Genomic DNA, 25,081 nt, shown 5'->3' on the forward strand with positions numbered 1-25,081 from the left:
CGAAGACCGCCGGAGCCAGACACGTTTGCTCTCCCCTTCCACTGGGAGCTGAGAAGCGGCAACCACTAGTGCTGCTAATGTTACAAGTCTGCCAAATTTCTTTTCTAAACTGCACGGATCGATTTAAAAGGGGGTAACTGGTTTGCCGCAGCCTTTTCCAACCCCGGTGTGCCGAGTCAGAGCACGGTTTCGGGCACAAGCCTGAATTCGGGTACTTTTCATAAAGACGACGCAATGAAATCACAGCACAGAGGACCTACGTTTACAGACAAGTCCCAGTTTTTGTCCCAATCGCCAGCCCAAAATAACTTGACTGCAAACCACAGTCTTGAGGACTGTGAACATTTGGGGGTCAAAGGACTGAACAAAAGGAGAAAACCCTAAACCTTCCCCCAACCACGAAACGGGATCTGTTCCAACCGCTCCAGCCAGCCAGGAAGGGATCTCGGTGCTCTCTACATTTTTAAGTCATTAAGCAGCAAACCTTTGGGGTTAGCTGGAGCATCCTTTCCGAGAAGGGGCAGGGTGCGGGGACTGGCTGCACAGGCCAGGGGGGCAAAACCGGCTCCGACGGTGACCGCCAAAGAGACGCGCCACGCCTGGTCAACCCAATGCTGACGTGGAGGCAGCGCGACGTGGCCGGACAGGAGTTTGGTAAACCCCGAGATAGCGAAACAGTGCGGAAACAGCCCAGACTTTTGACTGCGTAAAACCTAGACACTGAGCAAGGCCTGGAGCTGCTCTTCCCTGTGGGCGCTTTTCTTCGCATTGAAACGTTGGGGTGGTTTAATCGTATTCTGCGGGATATCTGTTCTCACCAAAGGCTTCAAGTCAGCCTCACTCCACCGTGGGCTGTATAGACCGTTAAGCTCAGCCTCTCATTTGCTTGTTAAACAAGAAAATGGCACGACGCGCGTTAAACTGTTTATCAGCAGTCCTCAAAACCCTTGTTGCTATGAAAGCCAGCCTTAATCAGGTGAAAATGTATTGTGCTTTAGCATTGTGTTTCGTATTAATCCGAACGAAGGTAATAGTTCCTTGCACCGATGTTTTCAATGGGCTCAGTTCTGTGCAGCTGTAGCACATGGGAAATTAAGTCAAAGCAAGGAACTGGTACAGTTGATTGCAGCTTTCAGCATTTTAATAACAGCAATAGTGACCACTGAGTAGGCCGCACAATTTCCCTGCGCTGTCACGCTGCGATAAGTAAAGCATTTACACCACCGATATTAAATGGGCAAACGCTCTACGTTGCTGCACACATGCTCCTGGCAATATTTTGCAGAAATTTAAAAAAAATAAAATAAAACCAGTGTCACAGTCCTGCTATGCTGTGTCCTGCTAAAACAGCGCAAGGGGCTGGAGAGAAGTCCTGCCGGTCGGAGGCCCTCATTCTGCCTGGAGCACAGCGCTTCTCCACGGCCGGTCCCGCACCTTATTTGAAAGTCACACAATTAAAAAGTCAGTGGGAATTAATGAAACACCAAGTCACAGCGATATACCTTAAACTGCTGGAAGTGATAACACAAAGTTAAAGCTGCCAGAACTTAACTCGTTCCCTTATTCAGAGCCAAGTACTACAGTTTATGCAGCTCTCCCTTCACACGGCTTCCCAGAGCGGGCGACCGTACCTATCACGAAGGGAAGCACTTCATTATGGCAAGGGGAAATCTACAGCAAAGCGGCTCTGAAGCTCTCGCTCGCACGCACTTTTCTGGTTTCTAGGTCTCATTGTTCCTCAAATTCCTCCCTCTGGGCATTCACTGGGCATTATTTCTTAGACATGAAATGCAAGAAAGCCTTTTGCCGCTGCACAGGAAAACGAGACGGATCCCTTAAAAATCTTCAGATCTTCTACTGCCAAGGCAGAACTGCTTGTACCTTAACCAAAAATACCCGGGCAAGCTGTGCTACAGATTTAACAGCACGCTGTTCAGCTTTAGTTTAGTATTTGCATCACAGGAGAGCTCGGAGGCCTCCTCTGTGCCGGGAACCGCAGATGCCCAGGGTAAGGGCTAGCTCCTGCCCTAAAGAGTGCAAGCAGGCAGGAGAGGCAAGGGAGAAAAGCCACCAAGAAGTGCAATGATTTGCCCACGTTCGTGGAGCAGAGCCAGGGACAAGACCCAGCTGTGCTTTCTCCAAGAGGCCGCGGTCTCGTTCTGCTTTGGGCTCGATTCTTCACTATGCAGACGTCCTGGTGACGTGACCCTTGCAGATGCGCTCCTGTAGCTGCGCTGGGCCAAAGGGAGCATTAGGCGGCCCTTTACTGTTCTCTGTTAGTTTGGGCTGCAGCAGAGAACGGGGCAGAACGAAGCTACGCAGACCCAGGTTTCATCTACAAGCTGCTTAACTCCGTGGCATGAAACCCAATTAATGCCTTCGCTACTAAGCTTATAATTGTGCGCCATCAACCTTGATCCTGCAGTTCAAACTTCAAAGGCTACACACAGACCATCATTTTCTGTACCCTGGGAAAAAAGAGAGTAGCTTAGACCTGCAGCGAATGCTCTTCCTACATTCAGATACAAAAATGACGTGGTTTCAGTGCAGCGCTGGAGCAGAGATGGAGGCTAAGCCGGAGATCAGCGAGGAGACAGAACCCGCTTCTGAAAACATACCGGGTTGATCCCAAACGCACAGGAGATCTTAATGCCTCCCCCGGACTGAAGCGTTACAACCACCAATAGGAAAACTGAGCAGAATAGAGGGAATGGTGAACTCTCTGCTGCATCGATGCAGCATTAGAAATGAGCTTTTCTTTGCAGCCTTGTGCAGTATAGCTCTTAATTAAACAGCCGCCCAGCCCATTCAGTGGGGATCATATTCTTGTTTAAGCTTCAGGTTCAGGCAGGTTTATCACTCCCCACTAACTGTATTTCAAACACGTCTGCAGTGTATGTATTTGCAGTTTATCACAGTACCTTGTAAGGGGAGCTGTGGGTGGCTGGAAATGGGGAAGATGTCCCTGTAAATAGCTTTGGTAGACTGGGATTTCTTGAGGCACCGTAAACATCCATGTTCCCGACACGGTTGATCCTCCGGGCAGGGTTCGTTTCTCTTGCACAGACAGACATCATATATTTTTCAAGGAGGGCAGGGCAGGGAGGGAGCTCTGCAGGGAATTTCAAATTAAATGAACAGATTGCCTGTATATTCGTCCTTGTAAGGGGCTCTGAAGCCGCACGCATTTCAAACACACGCGCTCTTCTGCTTCCACAATTTAAAAGGAAATTTTGGACGAAATCTTCAAAACAGGTTTTACAATGGAAGTGCTGGTGGGACGATGCACCCCATTCTTCAGCCAAATTGTGTCGCCGCAGTCACAGTGAGCTACGCCTTAGTCTTGTCCATCACAAAGCGAGGCAAGACTCAGACAGGTGAGCGCTGGCACTGGCCGCTTGCCACGTCCAATTAGAAGTGGCTGCATCATCCTCATCCAAATACTTGTGGTCCAAGATGGAGGAACCACCTCTACCGTGGATGTTCATTTCCGTGCACGGACACCTCTGCCGATACGCTGAACTCACCAGTTCAAGCAAACATCCAGTGCCGAACAAAGAGCTCGTTCAGGCCAGGCAGTCGCGCGCGGCTGGGTGCGACGCAGGCCACATCCCGCCCTCAACTGCATGAGACCTCAGTGCTCGAGCCCAACAAGCCACTGGCACTCAAGTGGACCATTGGTTCGACTTGTTCGCGAAGCTCAAGCCCATTTGCTACACAAGTACTTTGCACTAAATGCCCTGATGGAAAATATGTAGGAGAAACCAAACGACAACTGTGCACCGGAATAAACGCATGCCGAAAATCCATCAGAGATGGGTGCACACCTCGCACAAGACAGGCACTCCCACTCCACTCTCTCAGTTTGATCCTCAAAGGGACTCTACAAAGCACCTGTCACAGACGAGGCTACGAACTTCACTTCATCCATCTACTGGATGAAGTAGATGGATGAAAAAATCACGGACTAAATGCAGACATTGGATTTATGGCACATTATACACCTGCCTGCCACCTGATGACCCCAAGTAACCTCTCGACATTTGACCGGCGACGCTCCATCACCAGGTCCACATTCCCCACCCCCCCAACACCTCCCTGTCTCGCATCTATTGTCTCCCATCCCTCTCATCCTCCCTGCCATGCATTTGCCTTTTCAGACCTGCATTTTGCATGCTGGTTTTTATTCCACCCAGGAGAACACAAGACACCAGCAGACTCTCCCTAGAAGAAGGGTGTTTGCATCCAAAAACTTGCAAAGAGCCATTTTTCCAACTATTTAGTTGGCCTAATAAAAGATATCAGGTTTACCCAAAGAACCTTGTTTGCACAAGTGGGCCATTTAACCTGCATAGTGCCAAGGCAAAAAATGGGCTCTGCTCCCTGCTTCGGGCCTTTGGGCATTACCGCAGTAGCTCCGATCGTGGTATCGATGAACCAGGACTCTGCCAGCGTCCAAAAGGCAGCACGCTGCAAAGCAGGGAAAACCCTTCCCACGCAGGGCAGGGAGTTATACCCTAGGAGCTGCAGCAGGAGCTTCCCAGGAATAAACCTACCGCTGGGAGGAGGAAAGGGGACAAGGCAGATATACATATGAGAGGAAAGCTCAAAGTCCAACTGGAATGCGCTGGCACTGGATGGGCACGACGGTAGCCAGCTCAGGGAATTTCAAACAGAATAGCATTGTATTATAGCTCTAACAAAAAGATCCAGAGCCCGTTCTCCTGCAGCGGGCAGGCGCAGCTCTCATCAGCACTAATGGAAGCTGGCATGAATAGCCAGAGAGGCTCCATTACCCGTTTAGCTGGGTTTCAAGGGGCCCAAGGAAAGCAGCAGGATTAATACTGTAATGCTAGCAAGGACATGCATTTACCGACATTAAGGACCCCATGCTTGGAAACAACGCCTTCGAGTTGCAATACTGCATCCTACACATTCTTCAACAAAGCTGGATGTCTCCAGTACAAGACGCTAATCCTGAAACACTTGTTTCCTAGAAAAAATCTCTTTAAGCTTAAAACAGGGATAAGTTGGAAGAGTGAGTGATAAGTAAAAATTCCTGACTTCAAATAAATATTGAATATTTTGGACTTCAAAAACTAGATGGTGCTCCTTGCAACATAAAACAGCCAAAGCACCTGAACGAAATTCTAAGAGGACAAAACTGAGACGACGGAAAAAAAGTCACACTTGGAGTTATAAAAGGAGCCAGAGCGTGCACAATGTTCAGTGAAAGAGAAAACAAGACACGTCCTTATTTTTATTACAAGAAAATTACCACAGCCAGAATAAAAAGTATGTATTTCAATTAGCATCGCTGTTCAGCGCGCCTCATTTAGGTCTCGCGGCAAACTGCGTATCATTTTCTAGCAGCTTTTAAAAAACTAAGGCAGGAATGAGTACTAGTCCAGCTCTCTGTCGGGGGTTTAGCATCATTATGTTTTTGTGCAGAATGATAAACCTGATCAAAATGACTTAAACTACCGTATTTACAACTATCCTACACGGCAGCAAAACACAGAATCAAACCCCTTGCAAAGGAGTCTTGCCATCAACGTAGCTAAAAAGAGTCTAGCGAAAAAGTCCCAGGGTAGTACATTTTGTATGGCCTGGATTTACACTGCCAACGATGTTCATGGCTTGATAAACAGAAGAAAGACGTTATTATGAGTGAAAAACCACGGACTGTGTGTGTTGGGTCTTGCACATTCATTAATTAAACAGATTTACTTTGTCATTGTAAAGGTTCATTTACTCCTATAGAAAAGACAGACAACTGACTCATTCTAAGAGCATGCCTTCTGCAATCGTGCTATACTCTGCACCACTTCTCTGCAAATGTAGGTCTCGACTAAGTTGCAGTCATTGAGAAGAGTGAAAGAAGAGGTCTTGAAGGGGGCGATTCACTGCGATTTGCTGGGTGCCTATTAGTATAAAAAATACTCCATTAAATAATATTGTAGGTAGACCCTGAATTGCCACTACTGCTCAACTGCAGCAAAGGTCATAAAATAATTAAATCCAGGGCAAGCAGGATAAGTTGCATTCATCTGCACGTAGAAACACTTTGTTTTGGGAGAGGCAGAATACAGACTATCTGCATTTTCCCCTCGCTAACAAAAGAAGGGGCAAAAAATACCTGCGCACTAAACCGGGCATCTCGCTGCAGAGGGAAGAACTGATTCCAGATATGATCTTGAGCGACCTCCGACCGAGCCAGAGCCATTCACTTTACTACACAGTGCAGCCCCCGGGCTCAAACTCTTACACAATTATTACTCCTGGGGGCACGCTCACTGTACACGTGGCTCCAGACTCCGGTGTCGCACGTCTCGCTGTGATGTTCCTGAACCTCCGCCATCTGATTTCAGGAGAACCACAGTGCCAGACGGAGACTTGACACACATTTCGGAGCTGGCGTCTGCAGCAGAACTTTTTGCTTAGGAAAAAAAACAGGCTCGGGGTGGGAGCACCCCTGCGCTCAGCTGTTTTAAGTCACGGAGAATGAAATTCCCACTGCTCCTTTTTGTCCCTGCTACGGCCACGGGCAAACGAGAGGCACGCAGTGGAAGCCTCTGCCCGGGCTGGGAGCGTGCCCGGCGTGACGCAGCCTGAATACACCCAATCTGGATCGCGTTCTTTTGGCAGGATCCCGTTGTCTGCAGATTTCGTGTTTCGCCCCTATACAAGAAAGGCCGAGTTGAGCGCTCACTTATCCTCGGCCAAACAAAATCCACGCAGACACTCTCCTTGCCAGGTACACCTCTCCCGGCAGGGTGTTACTTCAAGGCTCGTGTTTGACTTTGGGGTGGCTTTAGAGCCAGGACAAATACTTTTGGAAAGAGAATCAACTTACGTCAGGCTACCACAGCAAAAGCCCATAAGCTTAGCCACTTCTACGCAGCAACATTTGGGGAACACAGCAAAGAGCTACGATGACTATTTGCACAATGCATAAATCCCCCAGTTATTTGTGAATGAAGATGTAAACGTATCTAGAGGGATCTTTTTCAGCCAACAGTAAAGGTGCCGAGGGCCTCCCAATGCAAGTTGTATAAAACTTGGCAAATCTGCTTAGCTTTGGATAAATACTTCTCACCCCTCCATCTTGAAACCCTGGGCACGGGTGACTTGGAACGATAGTGCAGAAACCAGAAGATAACACAGGACACTGGTGCGTCCCAGGGCTCACACTGCTCGTACCGCACACCCAAACCCTACTCTTCACTCCACAGTCATCTAGTAACCCTTACTCAAAAGTCAGCTTTACAGGAGTGTCGGCTTAGCTTTTTCACTGCAGATCCATTTAAAAAGCAGCATACAATGGATATATGTTAAATCCAGGTGCTCTTAGTTATCACGAAGGGTCAACTAGCCTTATTATGCATTTCACAGATTCACCGACGCGAGGGTCGGAAGGGACCTCAACAGATCATCGAGTCCGACCCCCTGCCTGGGCAGGAGAGAGCGCTGGGGTCAGATGCCCCCAGCCAGATGCCGATCCAGCCTTCTCTTAGAGACCCCCAAGGAGGGGAGAGCGCCACCTCCCTTGGAAGCCCGTTCCAAATGTTGGCCACCCTTACCGTGAAGAAGTTTTTCCTGATGTCTAGCCTAAATCTGCTCTCGGTCAGTTTGTGACCATCGTTCCTTGTTACCCCAAGAGGCGCCTGGTGAACAGAGCATCTCCGATCCCTTGCTGTGTCCCCCTGATGAATTTGGAGGTGGCCACAAGATCCCCTCTCAGCCTTCTCTGGTGGAAGCTGACGAGGTCCAGGTCCCTCAGTCTCTCCTCGTAGGGCTTGTCCTGTAAGCCCCTGACCACATGAGTGGCCTCCTCTGGACCCTCTCGAGTCTATCAACATCCCTCTTGAAGTGCAGCGCCCAGAACTGGACGCAGGACTCCAACTGCGGTCTGACCAACGTCGCGTAGAGGGGAAGGATCACCTCCTTGGATCTATTCGTCATCCATCTGCTGATGCACGATAACGTGCGGTTAGCTTTGCTGATGATTTCGTCACACTGACAACTCATGCTCATCTTGAAGTCCGCTATGACTCAGAGATCCCTTTCCGCTTCTGTGCTGCCGAGAGGGTCACTTCCCAGCCAGTCGATGTGCTGGATATTTTTGCACCCTAGGTGCAGCACTCTGCACTTGTCTGTGTTGTACTGCATCCTATTGTGTACTGCCCACTTTTCTCACCTGTCCAGGTCTGCCTGCAGTTGTTCCCTACCCTCCGGGGTGTGCCCTTCACCCCACAATTTAGTATTGTCCGCAAACTTGGACAGAGTACACTTCACACCCACATCCAAGTCACCGATGAAGACATTGAAGAGTACAGGTCCAAGGACTGAACCCTGCGGGACCCCGCTGCCCACATCCCTCCAGGTCCATACCGACCTGTCCACCACCACTCTCTCAGTGCGACCCCCCAGCCAATTTGCCACCCGCCGGACTGTGTAAACATCTATGTCACAGCCTCTTCATTTATTTATGAGACTGGGATGAGATACTGTATGGAAGCCTTGCTAAAATCCAAGTAAACTATTACCCACAGTTCTTCAATTATGAACTGGGTTCAGGGGGGAGGACACAGGGAGGGAACTCTTAAAAATCAAATGTGAGAAGATTAACTGGAACAACAACTCAGAACTTAAGGGTCCGCTGCACTTTATAGCATCTGAGCAGATTAAGGGAATGATTAAGTGCAACTGTAAAGGCATCAGGTCTATAACTAAAGGGCTTTCTGAATTACAGAACCTGATCAAAGACCAGAACATGCCGGCTCATTCAAACCATTGTACGTGGCCAAAATAAAGCCACTCACTCAAGAACTAAAAGCTTTTCTGCCCAGTACACATCTTTGCAAACTTCTTGAACAATTCTTTCTAATGGGACATGAGCCTTTTAGTGTAAGTCCCCAGCTCAAACCCCGCAAAGGTCAGTAAAACAGCAGCAGTTTACTCTTCAAAACACTCCCTGCTACACGTGAAAGCCACCTGTGGCCTCGCACCGGTTCCTAATACACAACAGATTTGCACGGAGGCGATGCCAAACAGCGAGCGAACTCCTCTCGCCGTCAGCAGAAGTCCCTCGAGGGCAGGACCGAGCTTCACTCTTTGACAGCCGCAGAACAACCCCACGGCACCTACAAATGAAAGGCTTTCATTTCCAGGGTTGGCCTGTGTCAATCTTATTAGCGTTAAATCTGAGCGAAGACGTCGTCGCATAGTCGAAGGGGCTGGGAAGGAGAAGGCAAAGGACACGAGGGAGGTGGCAGGAGCAGAGGAATGACCTGCAGAAAGGGCAGAGTAGATCCCACTAGAAGGCATTGCAGTAGAGATGACCTGGGCATGTCTACTCCACCTCCCTCCTGAACCTGCAGCTGCCCCTGCCCATTTGCTCCATCTCCATACGCAACGAAGCCAGGCACCTAAGCAGTGAAGATGGTTTAGAAAGGGGTCCTGAGTGCATCCCTCAGCACCTCGACCCGTCTTCACGTGGTCGGTGGACTAGGCGAAGGGGGGAAACAGGCCGTGGTGACAGCGTCTGGAGGGAGGTTGCTAGAGGAGCTCCTCCGGGCTCCGGCTCACAACAGGCCTTATTCATCCTGACTTTGGCACAAAATAAGAGGAACGTGCTGCTAGAATCTGCTGAGGGCGCAAAACAGGGAAGCATTATCAACACGGAGGAGGAACAGGATTTGTGTGTGTCATTTGGAAATGACAGAAAAAGGAAAAAACCAGAGACATATTAGTCAACCGCGGAGTGGCTATGAGCCAGTAACGTGATCCGACTGAATCAGGCAAGTGCGATCCTAGGATGTGCCAGGCAGTGCATTCCCAGTGGAGGCAGAAAAGTACCAGGGCACAAGCTATGGGTAAGACCTCGCTGGACATGGGGCTGGCACGGGCACAAAGGAGGATTACCGTGATGATCCGGGAACGGAGCACTACCTTAGGAAAGAAAAAGAAAAGACGGGCTTGTTTAGCTCAGCAAAACAAAACCTGAGATGGGATAGGATTGCTCTCTATAAATACCCAAGAAGGGGGAAGAGCTATTTAAGCTAAATGATAACACTGGCACAAGAACAAATGGGTATAAAGTAGCCAGGAATAAATTCAGGCCTGGGCAGAGACGATTCCCAACCTTCAGGGCACTCAAGTTCTGGAACAGCTTTCCAAAAGGAGCAACAGAGGCAAAAAGGCCAGCGACATGCCAAGCACGTTCGCAAAGCATTCGGCGTACGGGCCGATTCCCCTGCGAGAGCGGAGGACTCCACACTCGATCAGGCGTCTCCATGCAGACTTCCTTCCTGCGGCGCCGGTGGCGGGTCCGTCCCCTGAGCAGCCAGGGCTGACCAAGGCAGTCAGCTTGACTCACGGCAGGAACGTGCTGCTGCAAAAAAAGTCGCCCCCGTCAGAATGAGCAACAAAGGAAAAAGAGCTGCATTTAGGCGTGGGAAAAGAGATTTCACAATTAAACTTCGTAGGAGCATTAACACCAAAGCCAAATGTTATTGCTCAAACACCAAATGGAAGAAAGATCCCCGAGCAGTGAAGTCACACGGTGGAAAGGAGCTCTTCCCCCCAAGATCCAGCCGGGAACTTCCTGCCCCGGAGGCCCATCTAAAACTAAGCGCAGCAGGCGGTGATGGGCACTAAGGCACCTTTGCACTCTCCCAGCCCCGGATCTGCCCTGTGCGGAGCTAGAACGTAAGTACAAGTTGGCACCATCGCAGTCATGTCCCCATAAGGTCTTTCTTTGCCCACGCAGCCTGCACCAGAAGCCAGAAAGAGGGTGCTCTGGTACTCCTATGGCACTACCCAGCTTGGGGATTCCCTTGGCATGAAAAACAAATCTCACGTAAGCCCCTAGAACAGAACAAAACGGGTAGCGGCGGTGGAGGATCCAGCCCATCACACCGGGCACACCACCAGTCCATTGCCACGAAGTTGCTGCAAATCAGGCGTGCAAACACGACCGCAGGGCCACGCTGGATGCGAGGGAACAGAGACCCGGCCGGACTGCAGGATAAAATCCTCAGCAAACATAGCTCCTGAGAACAAGTAGGCGGATACATGATACACATGAAAGATTCCAAAACATTATGCATCAGGATATTTTTAACGGGTATTTCAAATGAGAAATGTCCAGATAATTTCAAGATTGAATCCACTCCTTCCTCAGTTCCACCTTCTCTTACGTAAAAAAATTACCAATGCGTTTCACACCCCGCCACCGCACGCTCATGCACACCCCTCCCCTTCACCTAGACTAATGAGCGGGACTTTTCTTGTTAAAATTCCCCGGGGGCTCGTACAACATGAACACACCAACAATGCAAGGCAGGAGCTCAACCCCACGCAGGATACAGTCAGTACCACTTGCTGGTAGAGCTGGCTCCCAATCTAGTATCAAGGGCTCCTTTTAATTGGCGTGTGGAAAGCATATCCCCAAGAGTACCAACGTCAGGCTTACGCTGCATGGCAGGGCCTTGAAAGGAGTAACAGCCAGCCTGTCCTGCTGGCTCCCCGAGTGTTCGCTATATCAGTGTTTACTCGTGTAAACACTTCCAGAGACCGCCTTGCAGGCAACACCCAACTTCAGCTCCACCAAAAAACCAACACGAAACAAAATCTCCATCATTGCTCCGAAAGTACTGTCAGATCCTGAATTAAATACAGGCAGCTACGTAAGGGCCTTTCTTCCATCACAAGCGTGTGTAGAGAGAAGAAATAAAATGGAAGCCTCTACAGTAATTCCTGGTCTCTGGGTTCCCAGGCTCTGCGGGTTAAATGATACCAAAGTACAAATTAAGACTGTACTTCCCCACTTGCACAAATGCATAAGCTTGAGCCTATGATTTTGATTTGAATAAAGCTACTCATGGCTTCCAATTAAGCAGATGAATAAACATTACCAGGACTGAAACGTACAGTTGTTTCCGTGCCCGTCCTGCCAGCAATGCAGTTTAAAGTCATGCTGCTTTCCAGGAAGGCGCTGTTTGCTCTAAAAAGTGCGTCAGGAAAGCTTTGATACAGCCTGGATACCTGACATCGGGAAAGTGTTGATACTTCGTCTCTGAATGACCTGGTACGTGGCAGGATCGCCCTAGGCGGCCTGTCTTACTTCCCATTTCCAACGCTGTATTTTTGGTGTCGCCTCGGTCACTGGGCATCATTACTTTTGCAGGACAACTGTTAATGGTTTTTGAGTCTGTTACTCTAACCCGAGCGGTCACCATTTCCCCTGGGGTGCTTCCCCCGCCACCCGAATTGCACGTGTCACCAAGTAAACTCGAATTCTTCCTGCCTGTATGCTTATCTGGCCATCTATTTTTCCCAGTTCCCTGGCAGAGCTGCCAAGCAGCAGATGAACGGCAAGTCAGGCCACAAAGCGCTTTAGGCTTTACGGGTAATGAAAAAACATTCGAAATATTTCAGGTGCGGATACCACGCCCGTCTGGGGAATGCACGTTTCAGGTATGCGCACAATTTACAGCCCAATTAACCCTCATCAGATTTCTTATCCCCAGCAGGCTCTACGAAGTCGCTCCGCTTTCTGAAGAAGAACTAAACCAGGTATCCCTGCATCACTACACTCGGACCCAACGGGGCAATCCTGCTCTCCTGGAAGGAAATGGCAATGCTCATTTGTCTTCAGGGCTGCAAGAAGCCCTAAACACACAACCCGCCTCAGATGCTCCTAGCTCTTCTGCAAACGTCCGGGACCACTTCCTGCATACTTCCCAGGGCAGAAAAGATGTGTAGAAAAGATGAGGCCCTTTTAGCAGTCAGAAGAAGTTTGTGGCGCTGCCTTTCTTTTCGGGGCGCTAGGAAACCTGCACTTACAACTACCTAAAAAAAATAAGTGCTTTACAAAGTCTGTCGGTGCATACCGTGACCGTGCAGGGTGTCCAGCTTCTTCCCTACCCTTTGATGAGGACCGGCCAAAACCATTCTGCCAAGAGCGAGACCCGGGGGAGGGTCCGTTATACCGCTGCAAAGCAATGATCCTCGACAGGGACTTGGCCTTCGACCTCAGGTGCCGTTACCCTACCAGATAGGCAAGAAACTGTGCTCTGTGCAGAGAGACTGCAGCTCTCTCGTTCCTTTGCATGACTGTTTTAGTAATAAGAAACGGTGTCTGTTCTGAAGCTAACCCCAGAAAAATTAGGTTTCACCAGCTCCAAATGGCAGAAAACCCAGGGGTACGTGGTGACCAAGCAGCCTACATCTGCTCTCCTTAAATTACCACCTGGCTCGGAGACCCCCTCGGCCTGCAAAACCCCGCTCTGATCATAAAACCCGTGCTTCAAAATACCTGACGTAGCAATTACTCCAAGAACAAACAATCCTTAATTCCTTGAATGGAAAATATTAAACAGTTCTGGATTAGCTGCAGGGAGGCAGCACCTTAATCCTTTTTCCCGTCCACTTTCACGACTGCATTCTTACTGAAAAATCAAAAGAACGAACGTGCAGATCAAATACCGAGTCACGCTGGGAAACTACAACCTGGACAAACAGCTTGGGGAGAACTTTTCAAACAGCATCGGTAGACCCTTATCCTACATTGCTAGGCTGATGTCAACAGAGCTGCTAACCCACCCCAACTTTTCTGACAGCAAACAGAAACTGCCATTTGCACATCAGAAAAAGCCCAGGTCATCTGCACAGCCAGGCAGCATGACTAAGAGCTGAAAAAAGTGGCTCGGAGGACATTTCGGACGGAGCAGCTGCCCTGATCCGGATCAGCGTTGCTGGAAAATTGCTGCAATGGAATATTTCTGTGCATCGTTACACCGCCGCTCGCGTTCGGTATCTACCGCGGGGGGCTGCTTACGAGGTCTGGCGGCTCCGAGCTGGGCTGCCTCTTCCGCAGGGAGGAAAACCGCTGCTGGCTCCGCACCGAAAACCGGCGGAAGGACTCCCTGCTCCGGGATGCGAAGTGCCTGAAGGACGCCGTGCGCTTGAAGGGGGCTCTGCTCCCAGCTTCCCCGCTCGTCCGCTCGTGGGCCACCGCGGTAGTGACTAAATTCAGCGCCTCCTGTAAAGATCTCCGCACTGTCCCCATCCACTGGGTCATGTGCGTTTGTGCCACTGTCAGCTTGTCTCCAAGGTAATCCATACTTGCAGGAGAATGGGAGGGCTCTAGATGCAGTGTCGTTCGGTTTTTTCCTAACCCTATCCTCCTCGAGAGTCCGGATTTTATCTTGCAAAATAAAAAATTTAAAAAAATACAGTCCCTCTATAAATAAATTTTCAGCTGACTCTAGTTTAAACAGCACTAGACTAAAACAGGGACGTGCCAGTACTGAAGGCAGGTGAGGTGAAGGCTGCTGTTTCCTTGAACAGACGTGGGGGGAGAGGAAAGAAATAAAATGGAATTTCTTCCTACTCACATTCAGGTTGCCGGTTAGCAAGGATCATCCTCGAAATACATTTTTTATCTACCGGCCATGGCAAAATAAAAATCAAACAGAAACAAGTAGAAAAGAAGGAAAGCCCGGGCTCGCTCCTGACAGCCGCCTGCAAGCGCTCCGCGTGCTCCCAGCGCAGAATCAACCTCTTACTTTCTCATGGCGGAACAGGGAGATCGGCTCCCCCTCTCAAGCCAGGTTTTCGTTTTGCTTCAAGCGCTGAAAGTCCAGAGACTCGTCTCCTCCGGGCTTGGCAGGCTTGCAGGCAGCAGGACGGCAGACAAACTTCTGGGGCTTGCAGAGATCCCATTCACTGGACACACCGGCAAGATCTCGGGAGCAACAAATCTGCCGAGGCAGCCAGGTACCAGCGCTCCCCGCGGTCGGTCCCCTCTCACGGGTCACTCGATCCTCTCGATCATTTTAAGAGGTCTGCCTTTCCCCAGGCGCACGAATCCCCGGCTGGCCAGGCACCGCGGAGCTGGAAGGGAAGTGTGTCAAGTCTGCTGCCTCCCAGACTGCTTGCCCGGAGTCTGCCAAACGATCTGGATGACATCAGCCCCCGGGGCTGGAGGGGAGCGAGAAACCGCCGGGCAAGTCGCCTGCCTGCAGAGAGACTTCTCTCCCCCGTGCCCGCTCCGGAGATGCTGCAAGCCACCTGGACCTCGCAACCTGAAACAAGGCTCGGGGCTGCTGGGCCGGCGAAAAGCTGCGGTTGCCTCCGGGATCCTTTTCCGCTCGCTTCCCTGTCTGCTTCTCGGGAGAGAAGACAATGAGCTAGGTGAAACCGCCGCAGAGGTCTGCCTAAGGAAGGATCTGGGCTGGGCTTTATTATAGTACAGGCGAGATTGCCATGGCGACCAAGGGAACAGCATCTGCCCGCTGCCGAGGCAGGCAGGAGTTGAACAGATCTATTGGAATGATTCATAGTTTGCCTGTGTCACGTGCACATACGGGGTTTTAACCCTTCCTTCGAACTACAACAGGAGCATCTCGGAGGACAGACGTGTTCGCAAAGCACCAACGCGCTCTCCCACGGGAACACGCAGCGGGCCGCGCTCGGATCCCCGCTTCCCCCCGGCCGTGTCACCTTTCCAGCCGACAGTATTTACCTACACACGCGGCTTGTGTTTAGGAATTTTAAAAATTATTTTCGGCTGAGAGTCGGTTCGTATAATAGGGCGTTAATGAGGCAGGGATGAAGATGAAGTCGGATGACTACATAAAAGCTCCGCAAGATCCGGGAGAAGGGTGCTTGTGCCCAAAAGTTTGCAAACAACTTTGTCCCAACTACTCCGTTGGTCTAAGAAAAGATCTCACATCTACCCAAGGACCCTTGCCTGTCAAAAGATCCAACTATTTAGCTGAATGAGATGAGAAAAAATCCTCTTAAATTTTGTTTTTGTTGTTTGAATAGTTAGGTGAACTTCTATTTGTAGATTAGGATATTTTAATATTAGACCTGGAAAACCAAGCAACTTCTTCTGCCGCAGCCCGGCACATACTTTTGAAGAGTGTCAGAAACCCCGCCATGGCACTAAGGATAGGTCAAGAGATAATGGCATCAAAGAAACTCTAGACAATACTTCAAACAAAAAAGGAGACTCGGATCTAGTCCATCTGTATAACTGTGGTATCTTTGGTGCTGGATTTAGGATGTCTCCTGTGTGCAGATTTCTACTGTAGTGTCAGAAAAAATAAATAAAGGGACTGGTAAAGGTATGCAGCAGGTAGATCTAGAACAGAGAAGTTAAAGGCTCTCTGCCCATGGGACTTCTGGAAACAGTAAGGGAAAGGTTTTAATCAACTAACAAATACGAGCAAGGGATTGAGAGTCGAGACCATAAGCTGTAATTCAGCGACTGTGGCCGCATCTACATGTTCATTAATATGCCTTAGATACTGCACATTTAGTCTAGTATTTCCTTAATAAAGTACTAACTAAATGCAGAGTACCGAAAAGTTACTGCACAGTAACACCGGCACACAGTTATTTAGTGACGCTTACTGCACAGTAGCCTAACAACACTGCGCAGTAGGGTATTAGCACAGTCTGTGCCGTGACATGCTACTGTGCGGGGCCTGCAAATTTTAATGTGCTTTTTTATGGTATCTACTTCTTGGGCAACAGGAGTGTTTTTATAGTATATCAGCACTGGTTTCCATGATGTGCCCAAAAGAACTGCAAAAATAATTTACACGTGTGCCGATTTTACGTTCTAGTGCAGACTCCGTGCCATTAAACACTTAGTGATAAACAGAGTTATTAGGGAAGGTGTGCTTATAACATAATCGGACAGTGAAGCAGAGGTTCTAGGTATATGAGAACAAAAGCCCTTTCTCAAAACCCCAAGCTTATATAATCCAAAACCGGTTGGTCTGGCCAGCAATAGGTGCAGGAATGTCTATTCACAAGTAAATATCAGGGGAGAAATCCTGGCTCGAACTGGAGCCAGCAAGTTGTACTACTGCCTTGAAGAGAAGCAGGATATTCCTCCAGTCTCTCGCAGCCTACAGACTGTATTGCCGAAGTCTGAAAAAGTCCTGTAGGTTTCAGATTCCTGTAGTCTTCATCAAGTGCACAAGTATCACAGGGAATAAGACCCATAACTACTTGCAACTCATGACAACAATGAGTTGACCAGAATAATTCAAATTCAACTGAAACAACGTTCAAAATTCTGCCGCGCTTTCGACATCGGTAGAAAGAGGGAGGAATCTCGCACTGGCTTCTCGCTACGGCCAGCTGCTTCTCACTGAATTTTACTGACACGTGACTACGCGGCTATCGTTATTACACAAATCGCTGTTTTGTTTCCTTTTCTAGCCAGACAGCTTAAATGCCAGGATAATTTTTCAAAAACACAGACCTATCTTGGAGTTGAATTCATTGTCACTAAATCTGCATATTTGGTACTAGTGATGTACTGGCATCCCCTCTTCAAAACGACTTCACTAACTATAAAGTAAGATCCTAAAGGTTGTCTGTACAAGACCCAATCATTTTAAGAAGAATCGAAAAAAAAAGTTAAAAACCACACGAATTGGAAGCACATTAAGAAGAGGGCTAAGTACAGACAGCCAAAAAGCCTGGGGCTGAATTGATTCAATCTTTACAGGTGAGTCTACGTTGTGTAGATTGAACCTATAAGCGAGTGAACAGACATTCACTTTTGATTCCAGAAATGCAGCCACTTGCCTGCAGTGGCCCAGGCCAGGCACCGGGGGGCGCTACAGCACGCCTCCCTGCTCAACTAGAGCAGACCGCTTGGGCCAAGCTTAGCCCACACACCCTGTGAGGGGTGGCTTCCAGGGGAGGTGCAAAGCATCCTGGGATGTTGGGGGACTGTGAGTTAACTTAAATCTGGAAGGAATCTGGGACAGAAGTTCAATGAACTGGTTTAGGCCAAGTCACTTAAGTCTGATACTACATGCATCCAAGTTTATCTTAAACCAGTTTCAGCCATTTTTAAAGCAATTTAAGTCTGCTGAACTTCTGTTGTGTTACAGACTTTGAACCAGTTTCTGGTCACTTATACTGGTTTATGTGTAATTTCTGTCCCTAGCCTAGAGTTCATCTTAGCAGCCAGAAGCAAAGAAATGGGCGTTCACTTTTCCACAAAGTTCAGATGCTCAATTCCTGGCGACAGGCATCAGAAATGCCAGGAGGTGATGCTTGCTCTCCTGTGTACGTTTACGACGTCTTTCTTTGCTGTAAATAATCATAAAACTCAACTGTGTGATGTCGTATCAGGAATCAAGTCAAGACGTTAGAATATAACTTGATAAATGACCCAACATCTGCTTTCGGATGATGAGTAAGAACGAGAAAAAAAGATACAGCTCTCTGGACCAGGTGCCTTTTAAACATCTGAGCAAATCCATCGGTTAAAATCACGTTCATAAAACATTTCACTTCTGCAAGCGTATACCCAGCCACCAGGAAAGACCGGCTCCGAGACGCTCGTTCCCTTTCGCTCTACGCACTCCTCACCCTCCTCCCTTCTAACCTTCCCTTTCATTTTTTACCACTCGTTTCAGAGACAAATCTCAGTGCCCTCGTCATTCATTAGCCTTTCCCCAGGCAATTCTAGAGCTGGATGACTGTGTTAGCAGTGGGCGCCAAGGCTTTTCCTAGGACTGTTAGCCTAAAGGGGTAATAGTTATGAGAGCTGTGCATGACTAATCTCCTCCCAAGGGCAACAGGTCACGTACGCTGTGAGCAAACAGGCTTCCCTAGCCCGGTGAGAAGTTCGGCATGCCTGGGAGTCGTTCCCGGGCGTAAACTGAGAGGCGCAGCAATTAGTGACTTACAACCCGTATTTGTAACCCAGCCTTCCCAACGCTAATCGCCGAGGCACCACGTAAAAGCAAACCGTGTTAGCAAGCCATGCCCCACACCTGCGGGGCCACCCTTAACACCGAAAGTGCTGGGTTGCTTTGCTTTGAAATGCTTTCTTCTTAGTAGCTTAACCTCTGCCTGTTTGAAAGAGTCCAACTTACAGAGAAAGGAGTTCCCAGTATTTCCAGCCAGCAAGAATTGACTACTCCTTCCATCTACTCTGCCTCGTCAAAAGTTTGTCATGATCTCTTCAACAGCGTGGGGCATTACTGCCATGGCAAAGTTCCAGTTTTACTTCTGGTTGAACCTCAGTACCCGAATTACTGCCTCTTTACGCTTCCTGTGTGGCTGAAAGGAGGTGGGGGAAAAAATCACTGGAGGATCCATTCTGTTCTGGCCTTTGTTGGGCTGCTTTAAAAATTAATAAGCTATTATGCACACTTTACTACATTTGTCCTTAGAAAACTAGTACAAGTGCTGACTCGAGACTTCCTGCAACACTAAATTTAGCATGTTTTGACTGTGTCAGATGAACACATTACTAGATAGATAGATAGATAGATAGATAGATAGATAGATAGATAGATAGATAGATAGATAGATAGTCTTCAGAACTAATTATTGCCAGACTGTGATCAAAGTCAGTAAAGTGTCTTAATCCAACACCTACATGCTGACAAGGAATATTCCCAGAGTACGCAGTGTAGAAGTTGTTATGCATTGCTCATAAATTTCTTTAAAGCATATATGCAGCTGATTCCAAGAATATATACTTCATTTTATCTGTCTACTGTACAACTAGCGGCTCTAGATCTGTATCATTACTATTTCAAAAGCTTTAAAAAAACCCAAAAACCAAAAAACAAGTTTATACTATTGTGTTCGGATACACAAAACCCACATAAAAAGGGGCAGATTCAAGATATTATGGTGAGTCTTTTCACCTAAGTCACTGAAATATTTTAACTCTCCATTTTCCATGTACTTCGATTGCTTGGCCCTCCTTGAAAGGGTATCAGCTTTCTTCACTGCTGGGGGAAGAGCCATGCCTGTTCACACTCGTACCTAAACAGCGACCTGCACCTATTTTACAGGTTTGCAAAAGCGCTGCCTATTTCTTCCAGGTACTACATGTTCCAGTACTATCATCTATGGGGCAACAATTTTGTGCAATAATCTTTCCAGAAGCAAAAATTGCTCAGAACCTTTGCAGCTCTGTTTTAATTAAAAACCCCCACATTATGTTCATCAATATTTAAGCACAGAGCTTAGGGGCAGGACGGATCTATTTCAGGACACCTTCATAATTCACAAAGAACGATGCTATTAGGTTCACACATGAGAATAAGTTTACAAGCTTATTAGCCAGAGTTAAAAATAAGTGTTGTACAAGAGGCTCTATTCCTAGCAATTAAGCAAACATACAATGAGAACAAAACCCTATTTTTAATAGAGGGTAGACCTCACCTATTTAAATAGATTGAACATGGGAGCGTTATATTTATCGCCATGTAATGGTATCTTGTCTTAGTGTTCGATCTCAAATAGCACATGACAGTGAAAAGCATGATGCGTGGGGCGATTTCTGGTCTGAATCTCCTGCTCCTGGGACCATTTTCATGTTGATCAGAAACCGCCACAAATAGTCACGACAGACAAGACTTGGGGAGACGCACACTTCGTTACAGTCAATGGGCACGTCTTTTCCAGGTTTTCCTCTAAGGGACCGGCCCTGTAATACAAACACTCTGCAAACGTCCAGCTTCCAGCCCCGAGAGCATTTTAGTCTAGGAGCATCTTGGGCCAAGTAAGGGGTTGTTCCCACACAACGAGGGCTGCACAACGTGATCCTCTCCCCTCGTAATGAAAAGAATACGAGCGATTATCTCAGGCTGTCGTCACCCTGGGTTCGTCGCGGGCCTCCGATTCCAGCAAACACGGCCCATGAACAGCTCGGTATGACCACATCGCACCAGTCGTACAGCTGACTGCATTATTCAAGCATTGCTGGGTACCCTTTTCTTCTTTTATTATTGACATTCATGCCACCTACAACTCGCACATACAGCTCTGCACAAAGAAATAACAACCCCTACTTCTCCCTTGGGGGAAACAACATTCTATACATCTGAATTATACTTTTCCAAAAGCTACTTCTTTCTTGCTTTACGTGCCTACAAATATGGGCGATTATGCTAATGCTCACACCGAGCGGGAAGGTCAGGTTACAACAGGCCTGTGTACTGCACAGCGTGCGATAAAATGCACTAAAACTATAAAACCTTGAAGGCTGGGGGAGCTCAGGCTCTCCGTTCCCTGGTTCTGACCCAGATTTTCACCACCAGCTCACTTACTTTGCTGTTACTCTTTTACCCATTTCATTCATCATCAATTATTTATCTGTAGCGCAAGCATTTTTCAAGGTATCAGCCTGACTTCAAACTTCAATTTGTGCTGAAACATGGACAAAGGCCACAAGGCAGCTTCCCTTCCATCGCGGCTGTTAGTTAATTTGTCTGTGTTATACTCGGGCTTCAGAAACTGTTGAAGACCTAAAGTGTGCCTTTGCAAGGCTGCATTGTTCTTGATTTCCAGAGTCTAGCTCTCATTCATGCCCTGTTATTCACATTAATATACTGCTTTTGAAATCATGTCCTATTTAAGAACAGTCGAACACTATCTGTCTGAACTGTGCAGTACAACTTTGGGTTCACTTGGGATTTGCCGCACACTAAAGTCAGTATTTTTACATGCACATCAAATCACAAGTGAAGAGGTGTTCTCTGTGCCCGTTATTTTGGGCTTTATGCTGTTCAGCATCTATCAGTTACTTTGCATTCGAAATAGCCTCTTGACGCACACAAAATATACGTTTCTGTAATGTTCATCTTTGTCTCATCCCCTCAAATCTTTCATGAAATAAATGGACTTTAGCATTCTGGTGTCACATAGATGAAATAAGACCTGCGAGATGTTCAATGCTTTCCAGGGATCTGCTATTGAAGCACAGTTCTTTCCAGTTTACAACTTCTCTTTTTTTATGAGCGATGGACCATTCCCCATACCTGCCTAACAAGCGCTGCTCGCCCCAGGTGTGCTTGCAGCCTTTCACAAGCAGTGAAGCGTGGCGTACTCACACCTGCTGGAGAAAGGCAGCGTATGGAGCCAAATGCAGTAAAGTGTGCATAATAGCTTATTAATTTTTAAAGCAGCCCAACAAAGGCCAGAACAGAATGGATCCTCCAGTGATTTTATGACTGATCTATTGAGGTCCCTTCCGACCCTAACATCTATGAATCTATGAATCTATTTACACCCAAAGCCTTGACTGCTAAAAAAAATTCTGAACAAGTTTGGTTAAACACCTAAATTCATGAAAGCCTTTGGCCACTGCATCCATGTTTTAAGTCCCGTACCCAAATTTTAAAATGTCAATATATTAACTCAGTTCTTGATAATTTTGACCCTCTCTTTCGGTTCTCAAGTTCTCTTTTCTTCCCAGCCAGGCTAGCTAGAAAAACAGGATCAGAGCAACTAAATTATGGGACTCTTCTGTATTCAGGCAAGCTGCTTGGGGCATTCAAAGTAAGAGGAACACGTTCTCTCAGGTTGTGCGAGACAATAAATATACACATCTCCACACGCTGCATCTAACTCCATTGTGTCAACAGGAGCTGGGGTCTCCAGAGAAATACCGAAGTCGTCTCAGGAGCACCATCTGATGGGCTTTCATTTTGGTTCACACGGTGGCCTTGCTACTCAAAGGTTTCCACTTTGGCCTCTGCCTGCAATAGAATAGGGGGGTTTTTTGCAAGCAATTAAAAGTCTTCAGCTGCTGTTTGTTTGCTCTTGAACAGGATCATATTTTTGGCTCATAAACAGGATGATAACCCAAGAAGTATGTTTAGGTCCAGACAACTGCAACATCCTGGAAGTGTTGTTTGTACTCCTGGACCTCCAGGACTCTGCACCTGCAATGTCTACCTCTTTCTAAATAGGACCGGGACTCTCTCATGCACTATCCCAGGCTATACTACCAAGAAAAGGGGAGCAGTTTCATTTTCCCTCATTAGTATGCTTTTGCTCTTTATATTTGTCCTTTTTAGTTGCTTTGCACTGCCTTGTCCCCCAGGCAGCAATGCAGTGAGCTCAGCAGAGCCAAAGGAAGAGGGATCTTTCCACTAATGCACTGAAGTGGGAGTGGGCGAGGGATCTTTCCACTTTGCACCAAGACAAAATGTAGGGGTAGGACACCTGTCAACCGGTTCTAGTGTCTGAATGCATCTCCCGGTCACCAAACCGCCACGCAACAATTAGCAGCATCTATTCCAAGTTTGTTGAGTGAAATGGCAGAGGTATTTTTAAACACAGATTACAGCACAGGGACTTTGTCTAGGACCCACCCTCGGTGAACTCTCTTGTGTAAATTAAAACAGTGGCTATCTCTGTTAATGATTAAACTAAATGACTATTTTCTATTCCTATTCTGGCCTCCTTCTGAAATCACAGAGTTCAGGGTTTGTGTTTTTAGCTTCATATCATGACAATTTGGGGCATTTTAAATGTAGCTACGTTCGTTTTATGCATATTAGAGTATTTCTTTTCACTCAACTGCAAGAGAGAGGCAGCAGTCTCCACTATCAGCTCTGCTTGCCCTCTCCCAGCGCTCTTCTTTTTTAATACCCTCCAGTCCTGACTGGAGAGACCAGCGCAGGAGGAAGAGGGTGCGTTAGCAACAGCTGATAAATCAACATTTAGAGATTGTGCATGTCTACACGTTCAAATGACGAGATGGCTAAAAAAGAAAGCTGAGAAAGTATTTCATGCAAAGCCAACTCATTCCCATTAAAGGGCACTTTATAAAAATAGTTGTCTTAGGAGGAGCAATAATGCCCCGAAAGAATCAGCATTGCAGAGAACAGCTGTATTAGGAGGACCATCGTAAAGCTTTTCAAAGGGAACTACTACAATGTAAACCATTTCCTTTAAACGGCAGTGACTTGATATTCAAATACTTAAAATCCTCCCCCAAACTGCTGAGCACAGTACATTTTTCCCTTAACATTTGGAGGAAAAGAAATGCACTGCCATAGCAGGGAAAGCCGCTACAACATAATGGTCTTGGATCTGAAGGCTCACGTGGCGTATTAGAAGGGCTCGTCTTTCGTTATCCTCAGCTCGTGGGCAAAAGACTGGTTTGAAGCTGATCCAATTTTCAGGTGATAAGTATCCACATAGCAGACATGGCATGAAAGAGAGCGCCCTTCTTGCAGCATGGGGAAGGGCTGGCAGGTCCTGCAGATCTAACCAGGGCGCACGCAAATGGGGAACGGCCTCAGATCAAGACGGCTCTCCCGAAGCAGGGGAGTGCTGTGCCAGAAGAGAGAGCTGCTGGACCCCTCAATGCAAGCGGGATGTTACGGCGCAGCTGTGTGCGAGGGCAGGCATAAAGGATGCTCTTCTCCCCGCCGAGCGGGGCCTCGCCGCGTCAGGGGAACGATGCTGCTCGGACCAGGAAAAGGAGAAGTGCTGCTCCCAAGAGCCAGGTAAAGGAGGGAGCCGTCCCCACCACTGGGCATCTCCTTGGCTGGCCAAGCCCCACCTGATAATTGCCACCGATGCCCCCATCCCCACACGTGCACACACAAACTGCTTGCCTTTTGGGCTGCCTGGCCCTCCCCGGCTGTAGCTGGAAACAGGGCCGGTTTGCAGGATGCTGGGCGTGGGACGTACAGCCTGTTTTGCAGGATAAGGCCAGCCGAGGTCTGCCTTCAGCTCTCTGACTGGGTTGTGGAAGCTCAGTCCAGGTAAAGAGGACTTGGACTTACAGCCCAAATAGTAGAAGACGAGTTAAAAGTGCACACCAGGCGCAACCTGCAGCCAGAGCAGGTTAAACAGGAGCTGGGATTTTAGCTGGTGGCCCTTTGGGCCCGCACCAGGAGCCGTGATTTGGCAGACTGGTCCAAACTTCTTACTGGGGAGAGAAGGAACTGAACTGGGACTGTGGGTGGAAGGGGCTAGCCCGGTCCTTCGTTACAGAGCGCACCCTGGACCCCATTAAACACCAGCAACAGGGCATGGGCGGGCATGTACCACCCCTGCCTGTCTTTCATTCACCTGTGTGACCTGAACAATAAAAGAGAAGAAAACAGCAATACTTCCTAGCACAGAAATAGCACCACTATCAGTCACAGCAGGATTAATGGTTAAATGCTGCTTGAACGGTATAGCTAACTAATCGTCACTGCACAAGCACCAGAACTATTTCTGTACTTAAAGAGCTACCACTTATCTCCCCTTCCTTCTCCCATAATAA

General features: G+C 48.0%; 1 protein-coding gene and 1 long non-coding RNA gene across 5 annotated transcripts in view; one reads left to right on the top strand and one right to left on the bottom strand.

Moving 5' to 3' along the window:
* KIAA1671 (KIAA1671 ortholog) overlaps window positions 1-25,081 on the bottom strand; it is a 115,178-nt gene that overhangs the window by 30,428 nt on the left and 59,669 nt on the right. The window contains exon 1 of one of the 4 annotated variants that reach the window (XM_014594790.3): window positions 13,847-15,098. The exons of the other annotated variants lie outside the window; for them this stretch is intronic. Coding sequence (XP_014450276.2) covers window positions 13,847-14,131 — 285 coding nt within the window. The 5' untranslated portion in view covers window positions 14,132-15,098. Of the gene's footprint in view, window positions 1-13,846; window positions 15,099-25,081 lie in introns of those variants that run through there. 4 annotated transcript variants of the gene reach the window in all.
* On the top strand, window positions 15,301-23,249 carry LOC132243509 (uncharacterized). The gene is made up of 2 exons (XR_009455099.1): window positions 15,301-17,542; window positions 17,990-23,249. It is a non-coding gene; the product is annotated as an uncharacterized LOC132243509 (long non-coding RNA).

This window comes from Alligator mississippiensis, chromosome 10, assembly GCF_030867095.1.
Source record: "Alligator mississippiensis isolate rAllMis1 chromosome 10, rAllMis1, whole genome shotgun sequence".
Lineage (NCBI taxonomy): Eukaryota > Metazoa > Chordata > Crocodylia > Alligatoridae > Alligator > Alligator mississippiensis.